At 38.9% G+C, this 24,652-nt stretch overlaps 2 protein-coding genes across 4 annotated transcripts in view; both read right to left on the reverse strand.

The window, feature by feature from the left end:
- Positions 1-24,652, reverse strand: part of LOC109422492 (high affinity cAMP-specific and IBMX-insensitive 3',5'-cyclic phosphodiesterase 8) — an 871,092-nt gene that overhangs the window by 793,531 nt on the left and 52,909 nt on the right. The gene's annotated exons all lie outside the window — the stretch shown is intronic.
- LOC115260153 (serpin B11) lies at positions 14,591-16,115 on the reverse strand. Its single transcript, XM_029861060.2, has 3 exons — positions 15,953-16,115; positions 14,957-15,893; positions 14,591-14,891 (listed from the first exon to the last, which is right to left on the reverse strand). Exons 1-3 carry the CDS (start codon positions 16,076-16,078, stop codon positions 14,698-14,700), a joined length of 1,257 nt encoding a protein of 418 aa, XP_029716920.2. The 5' UTR covers positions 16,079-16,115; the 3' UTR covers positions 14,591-14,697.

Consider the following 24,652-nt stretch of genomic DNA (forward strand, 5'->3'; position numbering starts at 1 on the left):
TTCTGTTTAGCTACATAACTTCCCAACCAGGGCTCCACAAAAATGTTAAAACAGAGAACTTACGGGAAGTCCTATTAGCAATCGATTGTTTAGTAGTAATGATTTCAGCTAAATGTGAAATACATTGCAAATTCCTACAAAAATAAGGCAAAACTAACTTTTTTCTTAAAAAGCAAAAGTCTACACTCATCTCCAGACATCTACGAACCAGATGACGTAAAAAGTTTAAGATCATTCCGGCGCTTAAGAGTTGGAGTTCCTAGTATGGAATTACAATGTAGAACCCGAATGATCAATTTCACCCCGGTTTTCGGTACATTATATGTAGCTTATACCATAAAATTTTCATCAAAATTGGTTTAGTATTTGCGGAGATATTGTGTATCCTGAAAACTACAATTTTAAAATTTTGTGCAAAGAGAATTAAAAAATAAGAACACATTTTTACTCTTTTATTTATAGAGCCGGAAATACTGAACCAATTTCAATAAAAAACAAATCTGTGTGTAAAGTATACAAAATCAAATCAAATCAAATCAAAATGTTGTGTAAAAATTTCATTCAATTTGATCCAGCCGTTACAAAGTTATATTTGTTTAGGTGGTCAAATTATGTCAAGTCAAGTCAAATTTTGGTCACACATTTTTTTCATAACTTTAGACTGCGTACACCAAAACAGCTGATTTTTGGATCAGTAATGGTACATTATATGTAGCTTGTACCATAAAATTTTCATCAAAATCGGTCTAGTATTTGCGGAGATATTGTTGAACCCTGAGATCTGCAATTTTAAATTTTTTAGCACAAATAAGAACACATTTTCACTGTTTTATTTATAGAGCCAGAGATACTTAACCGATTTCAATGAAAATTTTTCTATATGTAAAGTATGCATATCAAAATGTTGTGTAAAAATTTCATTCAATTTGATCCAGTCGTTACATAGTTATATTTACTTAAGTGGCACCCGGTCAGTTTTTTTTTCATATTCAAACTGCTATAACTTTGAAAGTATTCATACAAAACGGCTCAAAATTTTACTAAGAACATATTTTCATAATAGTATTATACTGTAAAATTTTGATAAAAATCGGAGCAGTATTGGTAGTTCTATAATCAAAATTGTGCTTTACTGGTCGATGGTTTTATCTATATATCAACCAATGCTTAATCGATTTTGATGAAAATTTTATGGTATAAGCTACATACAACTTAAAAATGCGTACTTAAACTCTTCGAAAATTCATGCAAGATTTCCTCAAAAAATGTTTCTACAGTTTTGGTGTTCTCCAATTTAAGTCAGTCGAAAGCTGTCTAAGTAAAATCAAACTCAAGAGTATCCAAATAAAAAAAATAAATTTTGAGAAAAAAGTCCTTCATTTCAACTCTATGAGAAATTGTTTAAGATATTTGCAAAAACTTTAGACAGAAAGCAACAAACAAATATAGCAGGAATTCTTCAATTTTTTTTCAGTTTTAAATTTGTTTATTCAGTCTTTTGTGTTTCTTTACAATACATTTTATGTTTAAGTGTTTGAGATCTTGTCTTTTCAACCTTTGATTTCGTTTGTTGCTTTTCATGTTGCTTTTCAATTTAGTTCCATTAAGAGTGTCTTGTGTTTGTGTGTGTGTGTGTGTGTGTGTGTGTGTGTGACTATAATGAATAATAATAAAAATTATAATTTTAATAAGTGTAAGAAGGGTTCTGTTCACCATAGGTGGATTAAATTGGGTTTTTACTGTAATTATAAAAAGACAATTACACCGTCTTCGACTTTGCGGCCTCTACAGACTGAACAATACTAACATGTGACAACGGACAACACATATAACACCCAGTGGCCCAGTGGCGAATTTTTCGTCCGACGAAAAGTTTTCCCCGACTTTAGCGGGAATCGAACCCACACTCCGAGGCTTACGAGACACCTTAACGACTGACGCCGCTAACCGCTCGGACACGAAGCCCACTTATCGGGGAATCGACATTATTACTAGAATTCTATTTATAAGTTTAGTAAGCATTCAGTGGAGTGTTTACAGAAAGAATACTGCCGACAGATTTCTTAGATTAATTTTTATTTCCTACAATGATTTCTCCCAGGAATTTTATTTCGGACTTCTTTAGGAGTTTCTCAAAAAAAATCTCAAGATTCATCTTGAAACTGGTCCACGGGTTTCCTCAGAAATTCCTTCCGCAATTCATCCTGGGATTCCTAAAAAAATGTATATACTCCCGATCGAAAGAGTGGAGTCACCCCTTCAAAACATATTATTTGTTTAGGCCTCTTAGGCCCTAGCTCTCATTCAAAAGATTATAAGTCAAATAAGTTTTCATGTTTTACTAAAGTGACCCCAAACTTTTGGTTTATGACATCAATAGTAAATTTACTAAACAACTTTTATTCAACCCAATTTCCAGTTAGTTTATTTTATTTTCAGAAAACTTGACAATTCAAGTGAAGTTTTCATACAAATATTTTTGAAAAGTTTCACTTTTTCACAAATTTCTTCATTTATTCCACTAGCGCCTTTGTTTGCGATTTCTGCAAGCATTTTTCTGCTGTTTTCTAAGAGTTAAAGGAGTATCTTTAGATACCCAGGTATTCTTCTGGGCATTCTTCCAGGAATTGCTCCAGAGATAGCACTAGAAATCGCTTCAGGAATTTCTGTACGCGAATTTCTCAAAAAATCTAGGAATGTCTTGTATGGCTTTTTAAAGGTATCTCCGGTGGCTTAAGAAAATTCCTACAGGGATGTATTAAAGAATTCGTTAGTATTTTTGTGCAATTTCTGTAAGAACTTCTGAAAAGTACCTGGAAGAGCATCTGAACTAATTCTGCAGATCTCTAAAGCAAGCCCCTCCACCCCTAGCCATAATTAGGAAAAACTCTTACCTTCCCAAGTAATAATCAGCATGCCTTAAAGGTTTATTCATGTTTTATCTTGGTTTTATACGAGCATGTGAAAAGCTAGTTGTTCTATATTAGTTGTGGTAGTTTTTTACTTTGCACCTTTGGAATTCCATAAAACTGTCATATAACTTCTGCTATTAACATCTTCAGTTAAAGATTTGCAGGTAGTCATGAATTGGTTTTATCACTTATTATATACCATTTCAATAAAACTTGCGTTTGCGGTTGTTGTCGGAGATTTTCTTTTTGTAAACAATTACACAAAACTGTGAGGCAATGCATAAAGCCAACAAAAGATTTCGTGGCCGTAACATAGACCAAATAATGCTGTGATAAAACCAGGGATAGGGTGCGACTCAAAACTCTTTGCGTGCCGCACACTCTGCTACGAGACAGCACAACAAACTAGAAGGAGACGAGTACGCGCAATCGGTTGTGTGTTGCTCGCTTGCTTTGCCGCGCGCTGGAGCTCTCCTGTCTCTCACGCTGCACTCTCTCGGTGCTTGTCTCCGCGCTTTTCACTTGGCTTGATACTACGCATGATTGCAAAAATTTCGAATCAAACGACCCATCACTTGTCAACCCTTGACAAGCTTAACAACTTTGCCGAAAACACAAACTCTTCAATTAATTTATTAATTGATTTTTTCTGTTTGGAGACAAGCGCAGTCCCAAGCACCGTGCATTACTCCCTGCGCCGTAGAGCTAGTGCTGCGATTGTCTCTCGCACAATTACGAAAGCTCTCACTCATACGTCTCTTGTCTCTCGGCAAAACGGGAGACGAGCACTTGCGATTGTGTGAAGCACACGCTTTTTTCGCACCGCACGGTGCATGCCGCCAATCCCTGGATAAAACCGCTAGTTCTATCATGAGCTCAGTTATGACCAGTTATTCCAGATCGACATCTTTCCAATTGATGGCTGTGTAACAAAATCAAGCATAATTTATTCTGACGATCGAACATAGTGAAAAATAAACAAAACAAATATTTGACAAGTCAGAAGATGGTTTTATTTAGAAGGGGATACGATAAAACTATGATACAACCCGAAATCCTAGGCTGGTTTGCATACGAAGTTCTGTAGAGCATAATAAGACTGGGCCAACTAGCCAGATCGTGGACTTTTGGAAGCATAAAGGAGCTCGAGAATACTTTCAAGTTGGCATCTACGGTTTTATGGTTAAGGTTTTTGAATCACTGAAAAACTTCGATAAAATTGAAATTGTTACTTGGATTGTTGCCTTTTCTGCGGAGGGGCTTTCTCTATAGATACCCTAGGAGATGTTTTTGATGGAGCTTCAGGAGTAATTAAAAAAAAAATCCATGTAGGAAATTCTGCCGAATCACTGATGAAACTCTGGGAAGAATATCTAAAGACATCTTGTAGGGTTTGTAAAGGATTTTTTTAGAAGAATTTATGAAAAATGTCGAGCCTCGTAGCCGTGCGGTTAGGGTCACCAAGCTTGTAATCGCACCATACTGTGGGGTGAGGGTTCGATTCCCGCACCGGGCGATGAAACTTTTCGTGAGAATAGTTTCTTCTCCGTATCCACTGACTGGTGCATGCTCCGTGTGTCCCTTGTCTAGTGTTAAGTCAAGACTAACAATTAAAAAGGCCGCATCAACATTTTGTAAACAAGCATGTTTCTGTCGACTTGAGGCCGTTTGAACTCCACCTACATACCTCACGCCCACTAACAGAAAGCGCAAACAACAAGCTTTCTTTTAATGGTGGTGAGATGCGTGGGTGGATCCCAGAAAGCCCTAAGCCGAACGAAACGTGTTTGTTTACGCAATGTTGATGTGACCTTTTCAATTGTTGGTCTTGAAGTTTCATTCATTTTGTGCAACCTTTGACTGAACATGGTGTCCGTGTCTTTTTTTAAATCTGAAGAAATCTCTGTAAATAAAAATATTTCCTCAAATGAATTTCAGAAAGAATTGCAGCAGGTATTTCTGAAAGAACCCCTAAAGGAGTGGAAAAATCTTCAGTAGAATGAATCTTTGGAGAGATGTCTGATAATAATCCAGGGAAGTTCTTGAAGGAATCCCATAATGTATTTCTTAAGAACTTCATGGAGAAACTTTTCGGGAAACCTTCGCTGGAGTTCCTAAAAATATTAAAGAATTGAAAAATCCAGGAGAAATCTTTTAATAAAACTCTACAAAGAATTTATGAAAGTATTCCTAGTGAAATTAGAGAACGAATTTCTTGAAAAAAAATCCGGTTTAAATACTTGGTGAAGCGTCTGCAAAGATTTGCAGAAAACCCTCTTGAGATATTTCTAAAAGATTTTCCATAGAAATTACTAGGAATAATTTTTGTAAAGAACTAGTGGAAGAGATATTGGAGTTATTTGGAGGAAATTCTGAAGGAATCTCAGTATGAACTCCTGTAGGGTGGCCAATTTTCAGATAGAGTGGTCCTAAAAATCAATATTTTTAAAACTAAAATTTTTCATAAAATCATAACTTTTGAACCAGTTTACCGATTTTAAACATTTTTTTTTGTTTTTTGTTTGAAAGCTATTGGAAAAATATGTTGAAAGGCCCAACTGTGTTTAGATGCAAATCCGACACAAGTCCGACGTTTTAATGGTCTATGCCATCTATATCAAAGGTTCTATTTAACCCTAAAAGGGATACCTGGGGTCCAGCGAGGTGACGAAACTGAGGCCATAAAGATATCCCTTTTAGGGTTAATAAATAGGGCATAGTAGAAGTTAAAGTTAAACAGGAAAATCTACAATAATGAAGTGGAAAGTATGATTTTTTTTAACATGACAAGTAGGTAAAACTAGTACGCTACTACCAGTGAGCTGTCAGCCTTTTTTTTTCCTCCCCAGTTGGGGAAATTAAGCCACTGCGGGCTGACTGCCTTCTACCTACCTTTAGGTAGATACAACAGTAAAAATCTGAAACTGTTATATTTTTTATCGTTTTTTTTTTCTATCATTTATAAAAAGTGCTTCAAAAAACAAATCCTGGGAAATCATACGATATTGTGCCTTGCAAGATAAATCCGCGAAACGCGTTAGTCTTCTTCTTTTCCATCAAGTTGCAAAAATATGACCGCACCACTATGAGCGACCTGATGGTCAGAAATTCTACATGCGGCGCTTATATCAAATCCACATGAGGCTGCGGCGATATGGCCGCGAGGAGATGCACGCGATACAGACGCAATGTGGAAATGGGAAAGATGAAGCCGTATCCCCCTGCAGCATCACTAAACAAACATCCCGATTATTAAACACAAAGCCGACGAGGTGATGTGTATGCACATAAGTGAATCAATGTCGCGATAAATATTATTACGATTTCTGGCCACCTGAGTTGCCATTGTGTTAACTTTTGTTTTGATATGAACGGCCTGAAGGCTGCTGTGATGCTGCTGGGTGGATGACAGTTTCTGTTCGATTTTGACATTGCGTCTGTATCGCGGGAATCTCCTCGCAGGCGTATCGCCGCCGCCCAATGTGGATTTATTATGAGCGCCGCAATATGTCATAATCATTCATAACATCGAATACATAAATTGCTTCTCAGAATTGCCCATTATTATAATCTAGTCCAACATGTGAAAAAATGCGGAACAACCATTGCACATATCAGCTTGTTGCGTCTCTCCTAGGCGTATTTTAATTTATTTATAAATTCTTATACTGTGGGCTTCGAGGCCGTGCGGTAAGTGGCGTCAGTCGTCTAGGCGTATCGTAAGCTTCGGAGTGTAGGTTCGATTTCCGCTCTAGTAGGTGAAAGCTTTTCATCGAAAGAAAAATTTATCACTGGGCCACTGGTTGTTCTGTGTGCTGTCCGTAATTTGTGTAATGTTTACACATTGTGCATGTGCATGTAATGCTGTACATTGTGCAGCCTTTCGGCCAAAGGTGTGAATTGTCTGTTTTTGTCCCATTATCAGAGAGGGGGTAGTTTGTTATGTAACTAGTGGGCGACTACACGAATAAATTGAAAAAAAGCCTAGGAGAAAACGGGAGAAGCGAATTTTTGAAAAGGTTGTTGTGCCCTTTCTGCATGTTAGTCTAGTTATACTAATTGATTGATTGATTTGTCTTTATTAGAGAGACTTTCAGCCCTTGGCTGGTTCGTCTCTAGTTATACTAATGAGCAATTCTAAGAAAATCATTTTTTAGTAGCGCAATTTGGAAAATCATTTTTAGTAGCGCAATTTGAATCCCAATGTTACATTTAGAACCACTTCCCCCTACTTCAAACCGGGATGGCAATGATCCGGCTTGGAAATTTGCCAAATGATATGATTCCCGGAATCCGTCATCGGAGAAGGTAAATTTTACTAATGTAGGAAAACCGTCCTCCAAAACCGAAGACGCCACACCGCCGTCGATTGACAGGAATTCGCTCGAGGAAAAGTTACAGATAAACCCATATGTGAACCCGAAACCGCACAATCGAACGAAGATTTCGAAGGCAGCAGTCAAGAGGAAACGGCATCGATAGAATTTGCAATTTGAATACATGTTAAGCGTTCGCAGAACCCGTCGCCGTGAAGAGGTTACGCGATGACACACGACAGGTAACAAGTCATGTCGTATCTTCACTTCACATGCACCTACTTATACGCCTGCAATAATACTTCGATTTCACTAACTGGAGAGGAACGTTCCGCGGATTGCTCGTGCCTGTGGCCGTACCAAGTATAAAAATAGCGACCCTTTTGCTCGGATGATTGCCGTAAGTAAATCTAATCTCCTGTGCAAGACTCAATTCAATAATCCCGGAACGACAAATATACGCGCTTGCTTTTGCCGCACTGGAAAGCACAGGTACTTAGGGCCAATCACAATCACATAGATGGAGTTGGTATGTTGGTATAACTATATCAGAACTTGTGACAATCTTCTAGTGCCGCATCGGTGTCGCCTTTGAATTGCTGGAGATGGTCGAGATAGGAGCATCCAGTCTGATGATCTACATATGTGGCTTTTCACTAAGGTATACCTGTGGTATACTCTTTGGTAGGTGGCTGTCAGTTCTAGTTTGGAATGATAAACGTATGATGAAGCGGAGAAGTTGCGCTGACAGCGAGGAAGGAGTCCAATGTGTACTTTAGCGGAACGAGATACTTGCAACTGAACTTGCAACAAGCTGTGGTAAAGATAGGTGCGTCAATTTGAACAGCTGGTGAGAGAGATTTAATTATCACCACAATCTTCAAAGAAATGGCGCTTATCTTTAACACAAGAAAGACAAAACGTCGGAAAACGAGTATGATTTTTTTCTTTAACTTTTATATGTTCTTTCGACGATTGGTTCTTGGACGATTTGTCTTTGACGTTTTGTCACCCAACCCATGTGGAGTTCATCATTCATTTTTCGGCCAAACGGCATTCAACCAAACGGCGTTCGGCCAAATGACCCATATAAAGAGCGTTTCAAGGTACAACTCCAAGAGCGCTTCAAGGGGGATGGGGTGGGGGTTTGAAATGTCCATGTAACCCCTGTGACCTCCTGATCTCCTGGCACCACATGAAACGCCTCTGGTACTCCTGAAAATCCCTGGCATCACGTCAGACCCCTTCGAAAGCCCTTGAAAAGCTTCATAAACCCTCACGAATGCCTCTGTAAGCCTCCATGAACGACCATGAAACCCTCTGACACTAGAAACGCCTCTGAGAACTCCCTGGTTCCTCCCTAAGACCTCCTTAAACTGAAAACCAACTGAAGCCCCATAAAACGCCCTTAACACCCCGTAAACCCACTGAAACCCCGTTAGATCCTTTGAAACACCTCTGAAAACTCCTAGAACCCCATGTGACCTTCTTAATCTTTTGAAGACGGATTGTTTTGCCGCTGCTGTCGCATCCTCACTGGTGTCGAACATGTGTTTGTTATGCGTGTCTTCGTCATCGGGGTCATATTGACCCCTCCGGCTCTAAAGGGTTAAACGCCTCTGAGAATCTCCCGGAGGCTCCCTCAAACAGCTCTGAAAACTCCCTGCGACCTCTTAAAACACTCTTGAATCACCTCTGAAATCTCCTGAAATGCCTCTGAGACCTTTGTGATCTTCTAGGATATGTGGGACCTTCTTGAAACGCCACCCCCTGAAACCTCCGAAAAACCCCTGAGAACCTCTGGAACTTTCATGGAACCCTCTTGTAGTGGATAAGATGAGTAGTTTGTAATTGATGAAATTTTAATCAGGGAATTTAGAGTAGGCGGCGATAATAAGATCGAAATAGACAGTCTTGTAGAATATTTCAGCACGGAAGGGCGTGTTTTAATTTTCAAACTTTCCACCGAAACCCATTTTACACCGCCCCTTAACCTGCTTTGTGCGATTCGGCCAAGGAGAACCTTCGACTCTGAAGTCCCATCCATCCTTTCCAGAAGCGCTGCTTTTCTCGAGGATCCCAGCAAATTTCGCGGATTGTCTTGATAGTGACACTATCATAGTGTTACATGTGACGGTTCAGCACACGGATTAGCGCGGTAGAGATAACGGTCACTAGACCCCTGAGACCTTGAAAGCGTCTCAAAGGCCTCATAACGCCTTATGGTCCTCTTGAAACTATCCTGAAGCTCATGGAGCCCTCTGAAACATTATGAAACCAAATAAGACGGACCTGAGACCACACAGTACTCCTTGAAACCCGTTGGGATCCCTTGAAACGCTCTGGACATCTCCTACCTTTTCTTACCGGTCAGGCTAAGGACTGAATGGCCTCTGCTGTACATAATAGCCGTCATCATTCTACTCGGTCCATAGGTGTGTGTCTCCAGATCCGCACTCTGCGAAGGATCTGCAGATCGTCCTCCACCTGATCGACCCATCTAGCTCACTGCGCACCATCGGTCGGCACCACTTCTTGTATCGGTCGGATGACTCTCGAGAACCATTTCAGTCAGGTTGCTATGCGACATCCTGATGACGTGACCCGCCCACCATAGCCTCCCGATTTCCACGGTGTGGACGATGGTTGGTTCTCTCAGCAGCTGATGCAGCTTGTGGTTCATTCGCATTCTCCAAGTCCCGTCTTCCATCTGCACACCGCCGTAGATGGTACGCAACACCTTCCGTTCGAAAACTCCAAGGGCGCGTTGGTCTTCTGCACGTAGGGTCCATGCTTTGTGGCCATAGAGGACCACCGGTCTAATGAGCGTTTTGTAGATAGTTAACTTCGTGTTACGGCGAACTTTATTCGATCGTGCCACAATGCACCTCTCAATTTTTCTGCTAGTGTCGTTGTCGGCGGTCACCAGTGAGCCCAAGTACACGAATTCTTCAACCGCCTCGATTTCATCATCGTCGATAGAAATTCGGGTTGACGGGCGCGGTGATTCCTCAATGGAGACCTTTGCCATCATGTGCTTTGTTTTCGACATATTAATGACTAGTAAAACCTCCATGAGTCGATATTGAAGGGACCATCGACTCAAGGAAATATCGAGTAGTGGAACAAAAATCCTTTGGGAAGCTTTTTGGGGGACCATCATAGTAACCGAGAAATTATTTTTCAGTATGGAAAAATTTACCTCCATGAGTCGATATCGAGTCAAGGAACATCGACTCATGGAGGTTCGACTGTAATCGGAATCGTCTGGCTTCGGATGTACGTTTCCGCCATCATATTAAATTTACGAGCAATAATATCAATATCATCATCGAAACCAAGCAGCTTAACGGACTTCGTGAAAATCGTTCAACTCGTGTTTATCCCCGCTCTCCTAATTACACCCTCTAAAACAATGTTGAACAGCAACCACGAAAGACCATCACCTTGCCGTAACCCTCTGCGAGATTCGAAGGGACTCGAGAGTGTCCCTGATACTTGAACTACGCACATCACTCGATCCACCGCCGCCTTGATCAATCTTATCAGTTTTTCCGGAATCCGTATTCGTGTATAATCTGCCATAGCTGGCCTCGATTGATTGTATCATACGCCGATTAAAAATCGATGAACAAATGATGTGTGGGCACTTTGTATTCGTGGCATTTCTGCAACACATAGCGGATGGCATACACCAGGACATGTCCTGGAACCCCCTTGAACTCGGGAATCGCATGAGAAGTGAACCTAAGGCCACCTGGAAGCCTCCTGGAACGCTCTGAGACTCATTAAAGCATCCCTGAGGACTTCAGGAACTCCTTGAGGCTCCCTTAATGCCGCTGAGACCAATGAAGCGGCCCAGAAACCCACCCTAAATCCCCCTGAGACTTGAAAGTGCCGAAGAAAACCATTAAATTTTGTTTGTCCAATCGGGTATCCAATAATTTTCATTACCGTATTTTTTTTCCCGCGTAATTGGTCATTTGTGTAAATTATTTTTAGCGTCTTGCCTCGATCCGACATTAGGGGATCGATCAAAAATGATATACTTGGGTACCGAGGTTCATTCACAATCTGCCAACTTGACTGCCGAAAAAATCGCAACCATGACGCCGCCACTGAGGCCCTCTAAAAATTAGTGCTATAAAACGCCCCTTACATTTCTAGGTACCCCCTGAAACCGCCATATACAACCATGTGACTCCCTGAAACACCTTTGAAACTATTTGAACCGTTCCTTATGCTCCATGGAACTCCCTGAGACCTGCTCAAGCCTCCTGAGATGTCTCTGAGATCCCCTTTAACGCCCTTGAAACCTCCTGACATCCCATTGAAACGCTCATGCGATCTCCTGGTAATCCTTAAAACCCAGTGAAACACCCCCTGAGATCTCCTGGTACCCCTTGAAATTCCTGGGACCCTCTAGATACATCCCTGAAACACCCCTGAAACCTCTTGCTGCTTCCTTCTATAAACGGCCCCTGCCTGTCGATGCCACAAGTCCCGTCATTACCCCGTAATCCCATTGAAACGCCAACGGAACCTATCGAAACACCATTAAAAGGCACCTGAAATCCCCTGAAGCTTTTTGGGAACTTCTTAGAAATCCCCTTGTACCCATCTCAAATGCCCAAGAGCAAGGCCTGTTATCTCAAACTAAGTTTCCTCATTAAAACCCTAACTTAATTTATGCACAAAACTCCCTCTTTTTATGCACCAGGCGCAAAAAAGCGAAGTTCCAGTGCAATACGAATCAAGATTATGGAAGTATGACATGACAGTTTTGCAATGTAGACCTGGAGTTCCATTCATTCCAAAAACTACGAAAGAGGCATGCAGATTACTCGTAGACCGGAATTGTAAAGAAGTGTGACATTGATTTTCAGGTTCCAGGACGAATTCGGGGATTTATAAAGTTTCTGGGGCTATACAGAGAGTCCAGGAGGAAGGCGTATTCAGGGTGTTTTATGAGACATTGCAGGAAGTTTGATAGGATTTTTAACAGAGCTCATGTGAATTACATGGAGTCCGAATGGGGATTCAGGAGGTTTCCGGAGGCATTTTTGAAAATTTCAGAGGATTTTTGCCGGATTTCAGAGGCATTGCAGGTGTATTTTTTGGGAGTTTGGTTTGGTCAGAGATGCGTTACAAGAAATCCGAGGTGGTTTTTGGAGGCAATTGTGGTACTTTTAAAATATTTTCAGCTGGTTTCAGATGCGTTACAGTGGTTTGTGGGTCTCAGGTGCTAGGGGGCCGAGGGAGTTTTCCAGGGCATTTCAGGAATGTCAATTTCTTGATTTTGCTTTGGCTGACCAAGCCATGTGGGAAATTACACTGTTGAAAATGCTTTGACATCCATGTGCACAACAGAACATGTGCTCGATGAACAAATTGAGATTTGAAATTATGAAAAGAAATCCACGTACTCCGGTGAGACTCGAACTCACGACTCCCAATTCGCTAGACGGGCGCTTCTATTCCTTCAAGCTACGGAGTCACTCGACTATCTCCGTCGCCAGCAGGCCTAGAACTGAACTCGATTCCACAATCGCACATGGGTCTTCCGAAGGGGGTTTGGATTGTGAAAAGAAGATAACCATGTGCGATTGTGGAATCGAGTTCAGTTCTAGGCCTGCTGGCGACGGAGATAGTCGAGTGACTCCGTAGCTTGAAGGAATAGAAGCGCCCGTCTAGCGAATTGGGAGTCGTGAGTTCGAGTCTCACCGGAGTACGTGGATTTCTTTTCATAATTTCAAATCTCAATTTGTTCATCGAGCACATGTTCTGTTGTGCACATGGATGTCAAAGCATTTTCAACATTTCAGGAAGTTTAAGGTGAAGTACAGCCGGTTTCAGATGCGTTACATTGGGCTTCAGGTGCGTAAAGGTCCGACAAAGTCCTACGGGGCTTCGAGGGGTTTTCGGAGGCATTTAAGGGTCTTCCAAAAGATTTTCAGCTGATTTCTGAGACCTTTGTTCAGACAAAAACAAATTTTTGTTTGGACCGTGGTCTTCGATAAAACAACAACTCATTCAAGAGCAATTAGGAAATTGTTTCAGGAGTTTTCTCGGAAGAGTATACCTATTTTGAAATATCTTAAGCAGCTTCTTCAGGAATTTCTCCAGTAGCTCCTGCGGGGAATTCTTTAGTGTTTTATTCGGGAATCCCCTAAAAGTTCATTTGAAGTTTTCTGTACGTGCTCATCCGGAAATACCCCTCCAGAAGTTCTTCAAGACTGACTACGGAAATTTCCCCAGGGGGTTTCCTGTAGGAGTTCCTTAAGGAATTCCTCTGAAAGCTCTTTCAAGAATTCATCTTAAAAAACCATAGGAATTTAAACCTATAATTCTTTCAGAATTAAGTTTGGAAATTCGTTCAGGAGCTCTTGCGAAAATCTGTCCAGGAGTTCCTTCGATAATTCCTTTAGGGGATCCCTACAGCTGGGGAGTAGAAAGTTCATTCAAATTTTATTGGGAATTCCTTCAATAGTTTCTTAAAGAATTTCAACAGGAGTTCTTTCGAGTTTCTTCAGGTGGTCTTTAGGAAAATCCTTCAAAAACGTTCGGGTACTTTCAACGATTTTTTTTTTCGGGGATCCCCCTAAGGATTCCTTCTAGAATTTGTCCAGGTATTTATTGAAGAATTCCATCAGGAATTCTCTGAGAATTCTTGCAAGAATATTTGCGACTATACTCTTAGAAGTACATTTGGAGATTCTTTCAAGAGTGTTTTCGTTTTTTTCCGGAATTGCACCAAGAACTCTCCAACAATTCCTTCGAAAATTTCAACAGGATTTTTTTTTCAGAAGCTTTTTTGGGAATTTCTTTGGAAAAACTTAAACAAAAGTTTCTTCTAAAATTTCGTCGGGAGTTGCTCCCAGAATGCTTCCAGAAGTTTCTTCGAGAATTCCTCCCAGAGCTCTTTTATGTGTATTATTACAAGAATATCTTCGTGAATTCGTCCAAGAATACTTTTGGGAATTTGTCATTTTCTAAATTTCACTTTGAATTTTCTATGTTTGTTTTTAGAATTTCTTTGAAAGCTAATTAGGAAATTTCAATGCAAAAAAGTAAGTTTTTTCATACAAATTTCAATCGCAATGCGGAATACCGGGACGCAACTAATCACATCCAACTTATTCACAGTTGTTTTGGACATTGATAAGGATCAAAAAAGCTCTGTTCCGGGTTGATATGTTCATATATTTAAATTTTCCCATACAACGTTAACCCAGCCTAATTCCCATATACACACATAAAAACAGATATTGGTATGGACTTAGACTTTGATCCTCTGGAGACTCTACCAAAATCCGTCTTTGGAGTGATCATACAGTCTTTCGATAAAACTCAGGCAAAAACTACAAATACACACCTTCGAAATTTATTCAATAATATGTTAAACGTGTTATAGACATTCTAACAACATTCCCTGCTTTTGCGTCGCAGTATTAACGACCTGCATATCATCATCGTCCATTGAATCTTGGTGGATTGTCACACAGTTTTTCATCCGATTCTGGCCCAATGTCTTTTGGAGTAATCGCAGCCACTACATTTCCTACAATGATTGGAACCAGCTCCTTTCGGTCAAATATTACGAACATGAAAGGTTGATGTGCAGTGAATTGTTGTCCCAGGCTTCTGTCGACGAAAGTTTTGGCTTAAAATTGAAAAAAATAAACATAGTAAGAGATTGTGCAGAATAATGTACATCTGCTTCATTACCGAGTTCTTCCCCTTCATGCGCCATAGATAGATCCATCTTTTGGATAGTGTCTCCCAACGGAGAGGCACCTTCCTTCTCAAAAACACGAAACACCGATTCTTTGAACGCAGTATCAAATCCAAGCTGCTCCAGCATAGACTTAGCCGACAGTTTCATTCGTAACCTAAACTGGGGAAGCCGAACAGTGGTCTTCGAGGCAGACATATTGGTATAAATCTCCTTGAACCTTTCATGGGATAAGCTTTCGATCAACTCTTCGATGTCAGCCGCCACGGGCATCATCAGTACACACGATAAAGGACTCTCGCGATGAAGTGGAAGCTCAACGGCCCGTACGTTCCACTGAGGAAAATGTCCAACCCTCAACATCTCTTCGAGATACATAAATCTCATCAGTCCTTTCTTTATCGCATTGGTGTAGAAATTGCAAGTCGTCGTATATTCTTCCTCAAATTGATACCTCCAGAAGCCCTTGAACCGCCACGAATCCGCCACGAAAAAGTCCCAATCACGATTCAAATCCGACTCGCTCAGAAAACTTTGCGCAGCACCATTGGAAATGTTCTTCATGGCAGCATTCAGCGATCGAGTCATCTGCTTGGGACTGCCTGATTTGAGCGACCTCGCGAAGATGCCACAACTTTTGGGCAGATTACCGACAGTTTTTGCGATCTTCTTCTTTCGTCCCAGTACTGCTACCAACGTGGTTCTGTTGAGCCCCTGCTCCTGATCATATGATTTCTTCTGATTCTCATATCGACGCCGAACCAAATCTGGCAACTGGCCAGTTGGATTGAACTTGAACACTTTGTTGAGTTGTTTGGAAAACCTCGATGTAGCAGGATCTTCGGGATCGGTCAATTGGTGAAGGCAGACAAAAATCTTTCGCAGAGAATATGGCGAAATCGCCATGTTTCGCCGAAATTCAGGGTATAACTGGAACGTAGAAAGATCAATTCTATCATCAAAGATTATTTGAATAGTCCCATAATTACCTTTTTATACAGGTTCCATGAAAATTCTGCCTGGTAGTCCACTGACAAAGGTTTTGAGGGAACTGTATCGCCCTGTGCAAAATACAGCAATTGGAATGTGACAACTGTTGCTATTCTCAGATTCATCTTGTACTGGACTGTTCCGCATGGTGGATACGAGTACAGTTTTAATAATAACGAGGAGACTGTGATACATGCCTATCTGTGACTCCATCTGGGTAAATAGTATTCCATACCTGTTTAATGGTTACTTGACATAGATTGATTTATAAATATCTATAATAACAATATCTATGACATGATAAACCATTGTACTTTAAGATATTCATGTCTTCATGTATGCATAAAATACGTCACGTGACAGATACAGGTACAGGGTTTTCCTATACATAATACAGTGTCTGTCAGGACATCATATACATAGGCTACACAGCGCAACATTTTTTTGTCTCAAGAGCAAACTTATGTGTCTCTGACAGATTTTGGGCCGCTGAATGCGAACCCGGGCTCAGATTTGCTCCAGAACGTCACAATTTTGAGCTATACCTCAATTTATAGAGTAAAATATGCGGTTTCGGGCTTTTTGCATGAGCCAATAAGCATGGAAATATATTTTTATGCAATCAAAAGGTAAATTGGTCAATTAACATCTAAATTAACGACTCATGCAAAATATTTCGTTTTACCAAATCAAATTTGATGGATTTAAGCATTTTATGTTGTTATGTAAACTTGCATGCAGCTTTTTGAGGGTGACTTGTATGGGAAATATTGTACCTAACATAAATCGCTTGAAACTATCAAATTCGATTTGGTAAAACGAAATATTTTGCATGAGCCGTTAATTTAGATGTTAATTAACCAATTTACCCTTTGATTGACTAAAAAAAAATATATCCATACATAATGGCTTACAGTCAAAAAAGCCCTAAACCGCATATTTTGGCCTACAAATTGAGGTATAGCTCGAAATTGTGACGTGCTGGAGCAAATCTGTGCCCGGATTCAGATTCAGTGGCCCAAAATCTGTCAGAGACACATAAGTTTGCTCTTAAGACAGACCAAAAGTTAATTTTTAGACATACGTAATGCCTGAAGTTCATAGGCACAATATGTGTTGAAAAATGGACAAATTGAGTGGAAATATTCCACGTAGTTCTGGTGGGGTTTGAACCCACGTCTCCCCAAGTTCGCTAGATAGGGCGCGTTAACCAACTCCGCCACAGAACAAGTAACAATTCTGTGAAGTATGTAGAAAGCCAACCTGAATCCAACGCCCACCTCACCCACGTTCTTTCCTCGCAATTCACCATCTCCTTCGGTCCTTAGATGTCCAATTCCAACACTCTTTGAGCGTGCCTACGAACAACGGTGAGAGCAGGACTTCCTCGAAGAATTCATCCAACAATTTCTTAAGGAGCTCCTCTGGCAACTTCGTAAGGAATTTTTCATTGTGTTCTTTATAGGTTTCTCCAACAAGAGAAGGATAACATTTCCACAGGAATTCCTACTGGGAATCCCAAAAAAAAACTTCTGAAAACAGTCCAAAAGGATCTGGAGGAATCTCAGAAGGAACTGCTGGAACAATCTTGAAAGGAAATAGAGAAATTCCAAAAAAAATCCGTGAGGAGCACCTGGAGCAATTTTAGATGAAGCTTTCGGAGAAATCTTGATTAAACTTCTGGAAGAATCTCAAAAGGAGATATTTGTATATTGTCGGAAGGAACTACTGGTTTAATTTCTGAAGGAAGCATGGAAGAAATTATTGATAGAATTTCGAAAGGATTTTCTGAAGGAATCCCGAAAATAACTTTTGGGGAATCACGGAAGATTATCTGGATATAACTCCTGAGGGAATCTAAGAATGAAAATCCTGGAGGAATTCTAGAAGCAACTATGGGAGGAATCCGTAAAGGGATTCCTCGCAGAATTCTAAGAGATCCTGGAGGATTCCGATCGTTCAATGACACCACACAGTTGGACTGTAATCATAGTTATGGCCATTTTAAAGAAAAACACGTTTTACAGAAATTGTTATAACTTTGCTAATTAGTACTATTTTTTCATGCTCTCAAGCTGATTTTGCACATGAAATATTGCACTATGCATGACTTAAAAAGAGATTTTTTTTAAATATGTCCACATACTTTTACAAAAATTCAAACTTTTCTTTATTTTTATGCACCTTCACATATCCCTTTCGGGACGGACCGTAAAACACTGATTACACAGCGTAACAAAAAATAACTTTTTGTCTGTCTCAAGAGCAAACTTATGTGTCTCCGAAGGATTTTGGGCCGCTGAATCCGAATCCGGGCTCAGATTTGCTCTAACACGTCACAATTTTGAGCTATACCTCAATTTATTGGGCAAAATTTGCGATTTTGGGCTTTTTTGACTGCAAGCCATTAAGCAAGGAAATATTTTTTTAAACAATCAATAGGTTAATTGGAAAATTATCATCTAAATTAACGACTCATGCAAAATATTTCGTTTTACCAAATCGAATTTGATAGTTTTAAGCGATTTATGTTAGGTACGATATTTCCCATACAAGTCATCCTCCAAAAGTTGCATGAAAGTTTTCATACTAACATAAGATGCTTAAATCTATCAAATTTGATTAGGTAAAACAAAACAATTTGCATGAGTCGCTAATTTAGATGTTAATTGACCAATTAACCTTTTGATTGCTTAAAAAAAATATATCCAAGCTTAATGGCTTGCAGTCAAAAAAGCCCAAAATCGCATATTTTGCCCTATAAATTGAGGTATAGCTCAAAATTGTGACGTGTTGGAGCAAATTTGAGCCCGGATTCGGATTCAGCGGCCCAAAATCCTTCGGAGACACATAAGTTTGCTCTTGAGACAAAAAAATGTTGCGCTGTGTTATCTCCATTATTCTCTTATAAACTAAACATCTTCTAGAATAAAACTTCCTTTACTTCGGCTACTTTGTCAACCTATGCACTTTTTGGGGTCAAATTAGAACCAGCACAATTGTGCTGGTTCGTCCTCAAGGCGGCCGATGTTCCAAAAGAAATGGCTGGATATTGCCTACTTCTAGGTGTTTTATGGTGTAGAAGATTGAATGTAATAGATCGACATTTCAAACTAAAAGTGTAACAGATGGCACTTTTGTGTGTGATAGTAAAATCGAATTTTCTCGGCGAAGAAGTTTTTCCGGAACATGAAGTAAACACTAAAAGTTGCCTTTTCAAACCATTGTTGATTTCTGTTCACTAACTTTTCACAAAACTATCCCGTTTTCTAACAATTAACGTTTTTAGTGATTTTTCCATGCGATTTGACTACCATGCTTCCATGAGCATGAGGTGAGAATTTGAGAAAGTTGACAACCGAGAGTAGCACAGACGATGCACTGAATACAAGCGATGGTGTCGCCGTCGGGCTGTCAGCGCTGGAAACTAGATGCTGTAAAGTTTCTTGTCTGCACTTTTCGCTGCTGGCGCCAACTGAGAGCAATCAGTAAAAATGTAAACAGCAATCTAATAGAAGGATTGAATAACTACAAAATGTTAGTTTATAAAAATTTTAGACGCATAATTTTAACTCAAGGAACGAGATCAACTTGTACGGGCATTTCAAATCATAGAAGAGAATAAGACGAAGTGAATAAAATCCACGGTTGAATAAATCACATTCAACTGAATGACATTTTGCTGAACTGAATGTTTTAGGCATTCATTTTCAGCTCCACTGTGAGATACTTGAAAGTGAAAACAGAAAAACTCAACTACTTTGTGGACGTAATGATTCCACCATCATCAACACACGCTCTGCGCGGATGGATGCTTCATGTCAACAACGGCCGCATGAATGCGACTGGCCCATAAACAAGCGTGGTGAATTTTCTCTTTTGAGTGCCAATGACAGGGAAAATGTTGATATTGAATCTCGCCGTCGCCACTATGTGAGCGACGAGAGAATTTTTATTCTCTTCTCACGCGCTTCCGTGAAGGAAAGAGGCTTTAACGTCAGAAGCGGTGTGGTGAAAAGACAAAAACAAAAACTCACGTTCGTTGCGTGCTTTCATTTTTTTGCAACCCTGATAAAATCAGTGATTGTGCGATATTTGCCAGAAAACCATTCGCCAGAATGCCACTGGCCAGAATGACATTTGCCAGAAAATACCATTTCCCAGAAAACCGTTTGCCAGAAAGAACCATTTCCCAGAAAACCATTTGCCAGAATGTACCATTCTCCAGAAAGTACCATTTCCCAGAAATTTTCCGAAGTTCTCAATCCAAAGTGGTCGCAATCTAATGATAATTTAAAGCATTCTTATTGAAAAAATAAATCGTGTTTTTTATTTGTTTTGGATCGATTGGCCCACAATAACGATTGTAAAAATGTAAAATTTTAATTTTGTTCAGATTTATAAGCGAAAGTTAAATTAATTATTGGAACTGATGTAAGAGCAAACATTAAATAATTTTAGAGTAACTTTTAAAGAAAAGCCTATAGTTTGAAGAAGGGCAAATCACTCTGAAACAATAAATTGATGTGAACTCAAACCTTTCAAACTTTACAATACATTAAATCTCTTACGTTATTTAATATTTTATTGCGAACAACAGCTAGAACATTTCCACAAATTTGTTTTGTGGACAAGTTGATCAGGATGTGGATCCAATTGATCAAATATTATTTTGATGGAATTTGATCAATAGAAGGATTTTCCTTTCTTCAACACGTAGGATGTTCTTTCCAGCTTTTACTGATATGGAATTTTTGGCTTAACTAACATTTTTCAAAGATTCCCTTCTTTCAATTGAAAGTAATTTTAAAGCTTATTTTTGACAATAAAAATAACATGATCACTTTAAATAATAATTTTGGTGCCAAACAGCAAAACTACCCGGAATTGTTGATCACACACTGAAGTCAATCGAATACCATACACAAAAATCTTATAGAAGCAACAAGTAAAATACACAGAAATAATAACTTAAGTGACGGTTTTACCTATACCATTAGCCTGACTGTCACTGCCCGAAAGCCAGTACCCCCAATATCACAAGCTTGAATGTACCATTAGGCCGAATATATAGCCTAAAAAGCTTGTTCTTGAGGAAATTGATTCTAATATTTCCAGCAGTTTATTCCTTCTTTTAATCATCTGCTGTTCTTTCTAGATGAGCTTCTTAGTTTATGTGCGCCATTTCTAACCAATATATTCCCTTATCACGGTGATTGTAACATGTGAGCTTAACATATTTGGGCTTATCTAATGGCGCTCCGGCTACTGTTATAGAATCTTACTATCAATGGTGTAAGGGCATTTGGCTGAAGGCCATTGGGTCGAATGTCATTGAGTCAAAAAGTTATTTTGCCGAATGGCCATATTTTTTTTTCGTTTTCTTCTTTTATGCTGTCAAAACAATTGTTGAAGTTAAAGCTACTGAATTTTACCCATGAATCTTTCCTTCTTTTAAATATAGGAACAATATACGGGTTTAAGATCTGTTATTTTTTTTTCAATAATTTAACTATTTGTTCCGCAATATCAATATTGCTTTACGATTCTAACATAATCAACAATTTATGCCAAAAACTAGACTAGATGAAACTAGAAAGAACAGCCTGTGTTCAGAAGAAGGAAAAATTCACTATTTGAACTAGAGAGAATAGTTTCATTGTAGAAAAATAGTTTTTTGCACCGAAACCGTTGATGTTCAACTAGTGAATTTTGCCTTCTTTTGAACATAGGCTGTTCTTTCTAGTTTTATAGTAAGACTAGTTTTTGGCATAAATTGTTGATTGCAGTAAAACAATAAGGCAATATTAATATTGTATAAGTATCAGCTAATGATTGGAAAACCGAACAAATTTAAGAAACCGTTCCAATTCCTGTTCCATAATCACTGAATTGCGATTCGTGATCACCATTCTACCTATTGAACATTCGGCCTAATGGACTTCGGTCAGCAGTATTTTGACCATACCAGATATTTGTGGACATATGCACTTATAGCCTAGTTACATCGAAGTCTCGCGCTTAGTATCATACAGGCGTATCTGCTATGATCGATTTCTCTTCATCGATTTTCTCTTTGCTCAAGAACTACCGGTGAATCATTTCCTGTTGTTTTCGTTGTTCTAGCCCTAGTCGTCCTTTCTCGGAACAAACCAAGAGATCATCCTAGCAGTGAAAATATTTAATTATTATTAACGATTGAAACTTATGACATTTTTTTATGTAAATGGACTGAATTATATCCACCAAATTCTCACAATCACATCTTTAGTTTCAATTAATTCTTAGAAAACGGAGAAAATTTCTATTTGCCCGAAAGTACCATTTGCCAGAATGTACCAATCCTCAGAACTTAATATTTAATATTAAATTCTGGGGATTGGTACATTCTGGCAAATGGTACTTTCGGGCAAATAGTATTCTGGCAAATGGTACTTTCTGGCAAATGGTTTTCTGGCGTTTGTCATTCTGGCGAATGGTTTTCTGGCGAACGGTTTTCTGGCAAATATCGCACAATCAAAATCAGTGAATCCATGTTCCAATCTAATTCTTGATTTCGATCATATTAATCACCCAAGTATACAGAGTTATTTGAAATACACATACAAGCTGATAACGTGTTCCTTGAGTTTAAATTTCTTTCGTCTAAATTTGTATAAACTAACACTTTGTAGTCATTTAATAATTACCAGCACAATTGTTCTGGTCCCACATTGGCCACCAAGAAATCTTGAGATTTTCAACAAAGTACCACTTATTTTTCACCGTTCGGCAAAACTACTCTTTATCTATCGATTTCTACTTCTGCATATCTGGATTAAACAACTATTCATAAAAATACGACAGATAAAACTTTTTCAACTTTCAGAGTGATATATCAGCAAACCAGAAGTCATATAAGGATGTTAATCTCAAGTTATATTAATGAACAAATTAGGTTAGAATTATATAAGGTGCAAAAACAGATTGGATGAAATCGTATACGAAGCCCACAATATAATCCGATTCCATTTGGCAGCATTAGTAATTTCAACTTTGCGTTAACAGTTATACAACTTCAAGTTGACATTCTTCAACAACTTCAAATGCACTTGTTGTGACTCTATTATAATCTTAAAGGCGAGATTACATTTGGGGTCATATTTGTCAAAATAAAATTATACGGTGATGAATTTAGTCGGAGAGCCGGATGATTAAAAGTATGTATTTTTCTAAATATTTCGGTAAGTGCATCGCTTAAGTCAAATACGTAGAGATGCAGGTGAGTTTTATTACATTCACCTACCTGCAGGCTGCAGGTCCTACTGGCCGCTCCAAGGGCAGCTCTGGGCAAGTACTAGCCCAACCATACCGCGGATCAGCAGCTGCGCTGTTCTAGAGTGAGGTTTGTCCCGTTCCCCGGACGGTTGATATATTCAGCTTCTGCTGCACAGCCTGATACCACCAAACCACAACGAAACAATCAAAATCTATTTCACACTTTGCTTTCATTTTCATTATTATTTTTGGTAACATTCACACTTTTCACCATGCACACACCACAGTGGCAACTTGTTGTTTTTTTTTATTGTTTGTGAAAAAGAAATCATATTAAGGGTCAAACTAAGTTATATGTGAAATTATATAATACGCCGAATGAATTCGTTTTGAATTGCATGTATCAAAATGAAATTGTTAAAATATACGTATGTGGCCTCCAAAATGGTACAGATAGAAAAATCTATGCAATTCAACCAATACTTTTTAAACGAATAAATCCACAAAGCTGAGTTGTGACAGAGAAATGTCAACCGTATACTTGGTAGTTGGTACCATTTTGACAAGCCTTCAAAATATTTATATTTGCTTAAATTTCACGTTCTACAACAGTTACTGATAGACACAATGGTAAGGTATCTGATTAATAAGCTGCAGGTCGGAAAATCTAGGCTTGTAAGCTTCTTTTTATATTTGAACATGTGAAAATGAAATCGTATATATTGCCAAACAAAGTTATAAATGGAAGTTATATTACATGGCAAATGAAATCGCCTGAAGTTGTATAACTCAAAGTGGTTTTCTCAAAGGGTACGTATATGGCCTCCAAATTTGTGCGAATAGAGCATATTTGGTGCATCTTATGTAATCTGTTTTGAACGGATAAGATTTCACTTACGAGAGTTGTAGCAGAGTTATGTGAATCAATTTGTTGGCTGGGATATTTTGCTTTTTGTTTAACTTATTGTGGCATATTTTATAAACAATTCTAATCAAAGCTGAGGCTAAGAAATAAAAGTGTATGTAATAACTCGATCATAAAAATAAATTACATCACATATTTTGAGGAAAAAAACAGTTGAAAAAACATGTAAAACTAATGCAGAAAAACAGCACAATTGTGTTGGTTCGTCTCGGAAGGGATATATAATCCCTTAATGATCGTCTAAAAACGAATTACATCAAAATATACTGAGGAGATACATATTGCTCGCTGTTTGCATACTTGTGATTTTCGATTAACTTATTCTGGAGTTTCTGAACAATCGTTAATGCTGCAAAGAATAGAAACCCCAATCAGATTTTTAATGACATTCTTCATCAACAACATTTGTTGTTTTTTTTTTAATTTTCACATGTGAAATCTATTTCCATAAATATTTTGAGTGAAGGTATTTGTAGAGACAATTCTAAAACAATTTTCACAAAATTGTTTGTAGAAA

This window comes from Aedes albopictus, chromosome 2 (assembly GCF_035046485.1).
Source record: "Aedes albopictus strain Foshan chromosome 2, AalbF5, whole genome shotgun sequence".
Lineage (NCBI taxonomy): Eukaryota > Metazoa > Arthropoda > Insecta > Diptera > Culicidae > Aedes > Aedes albopictus.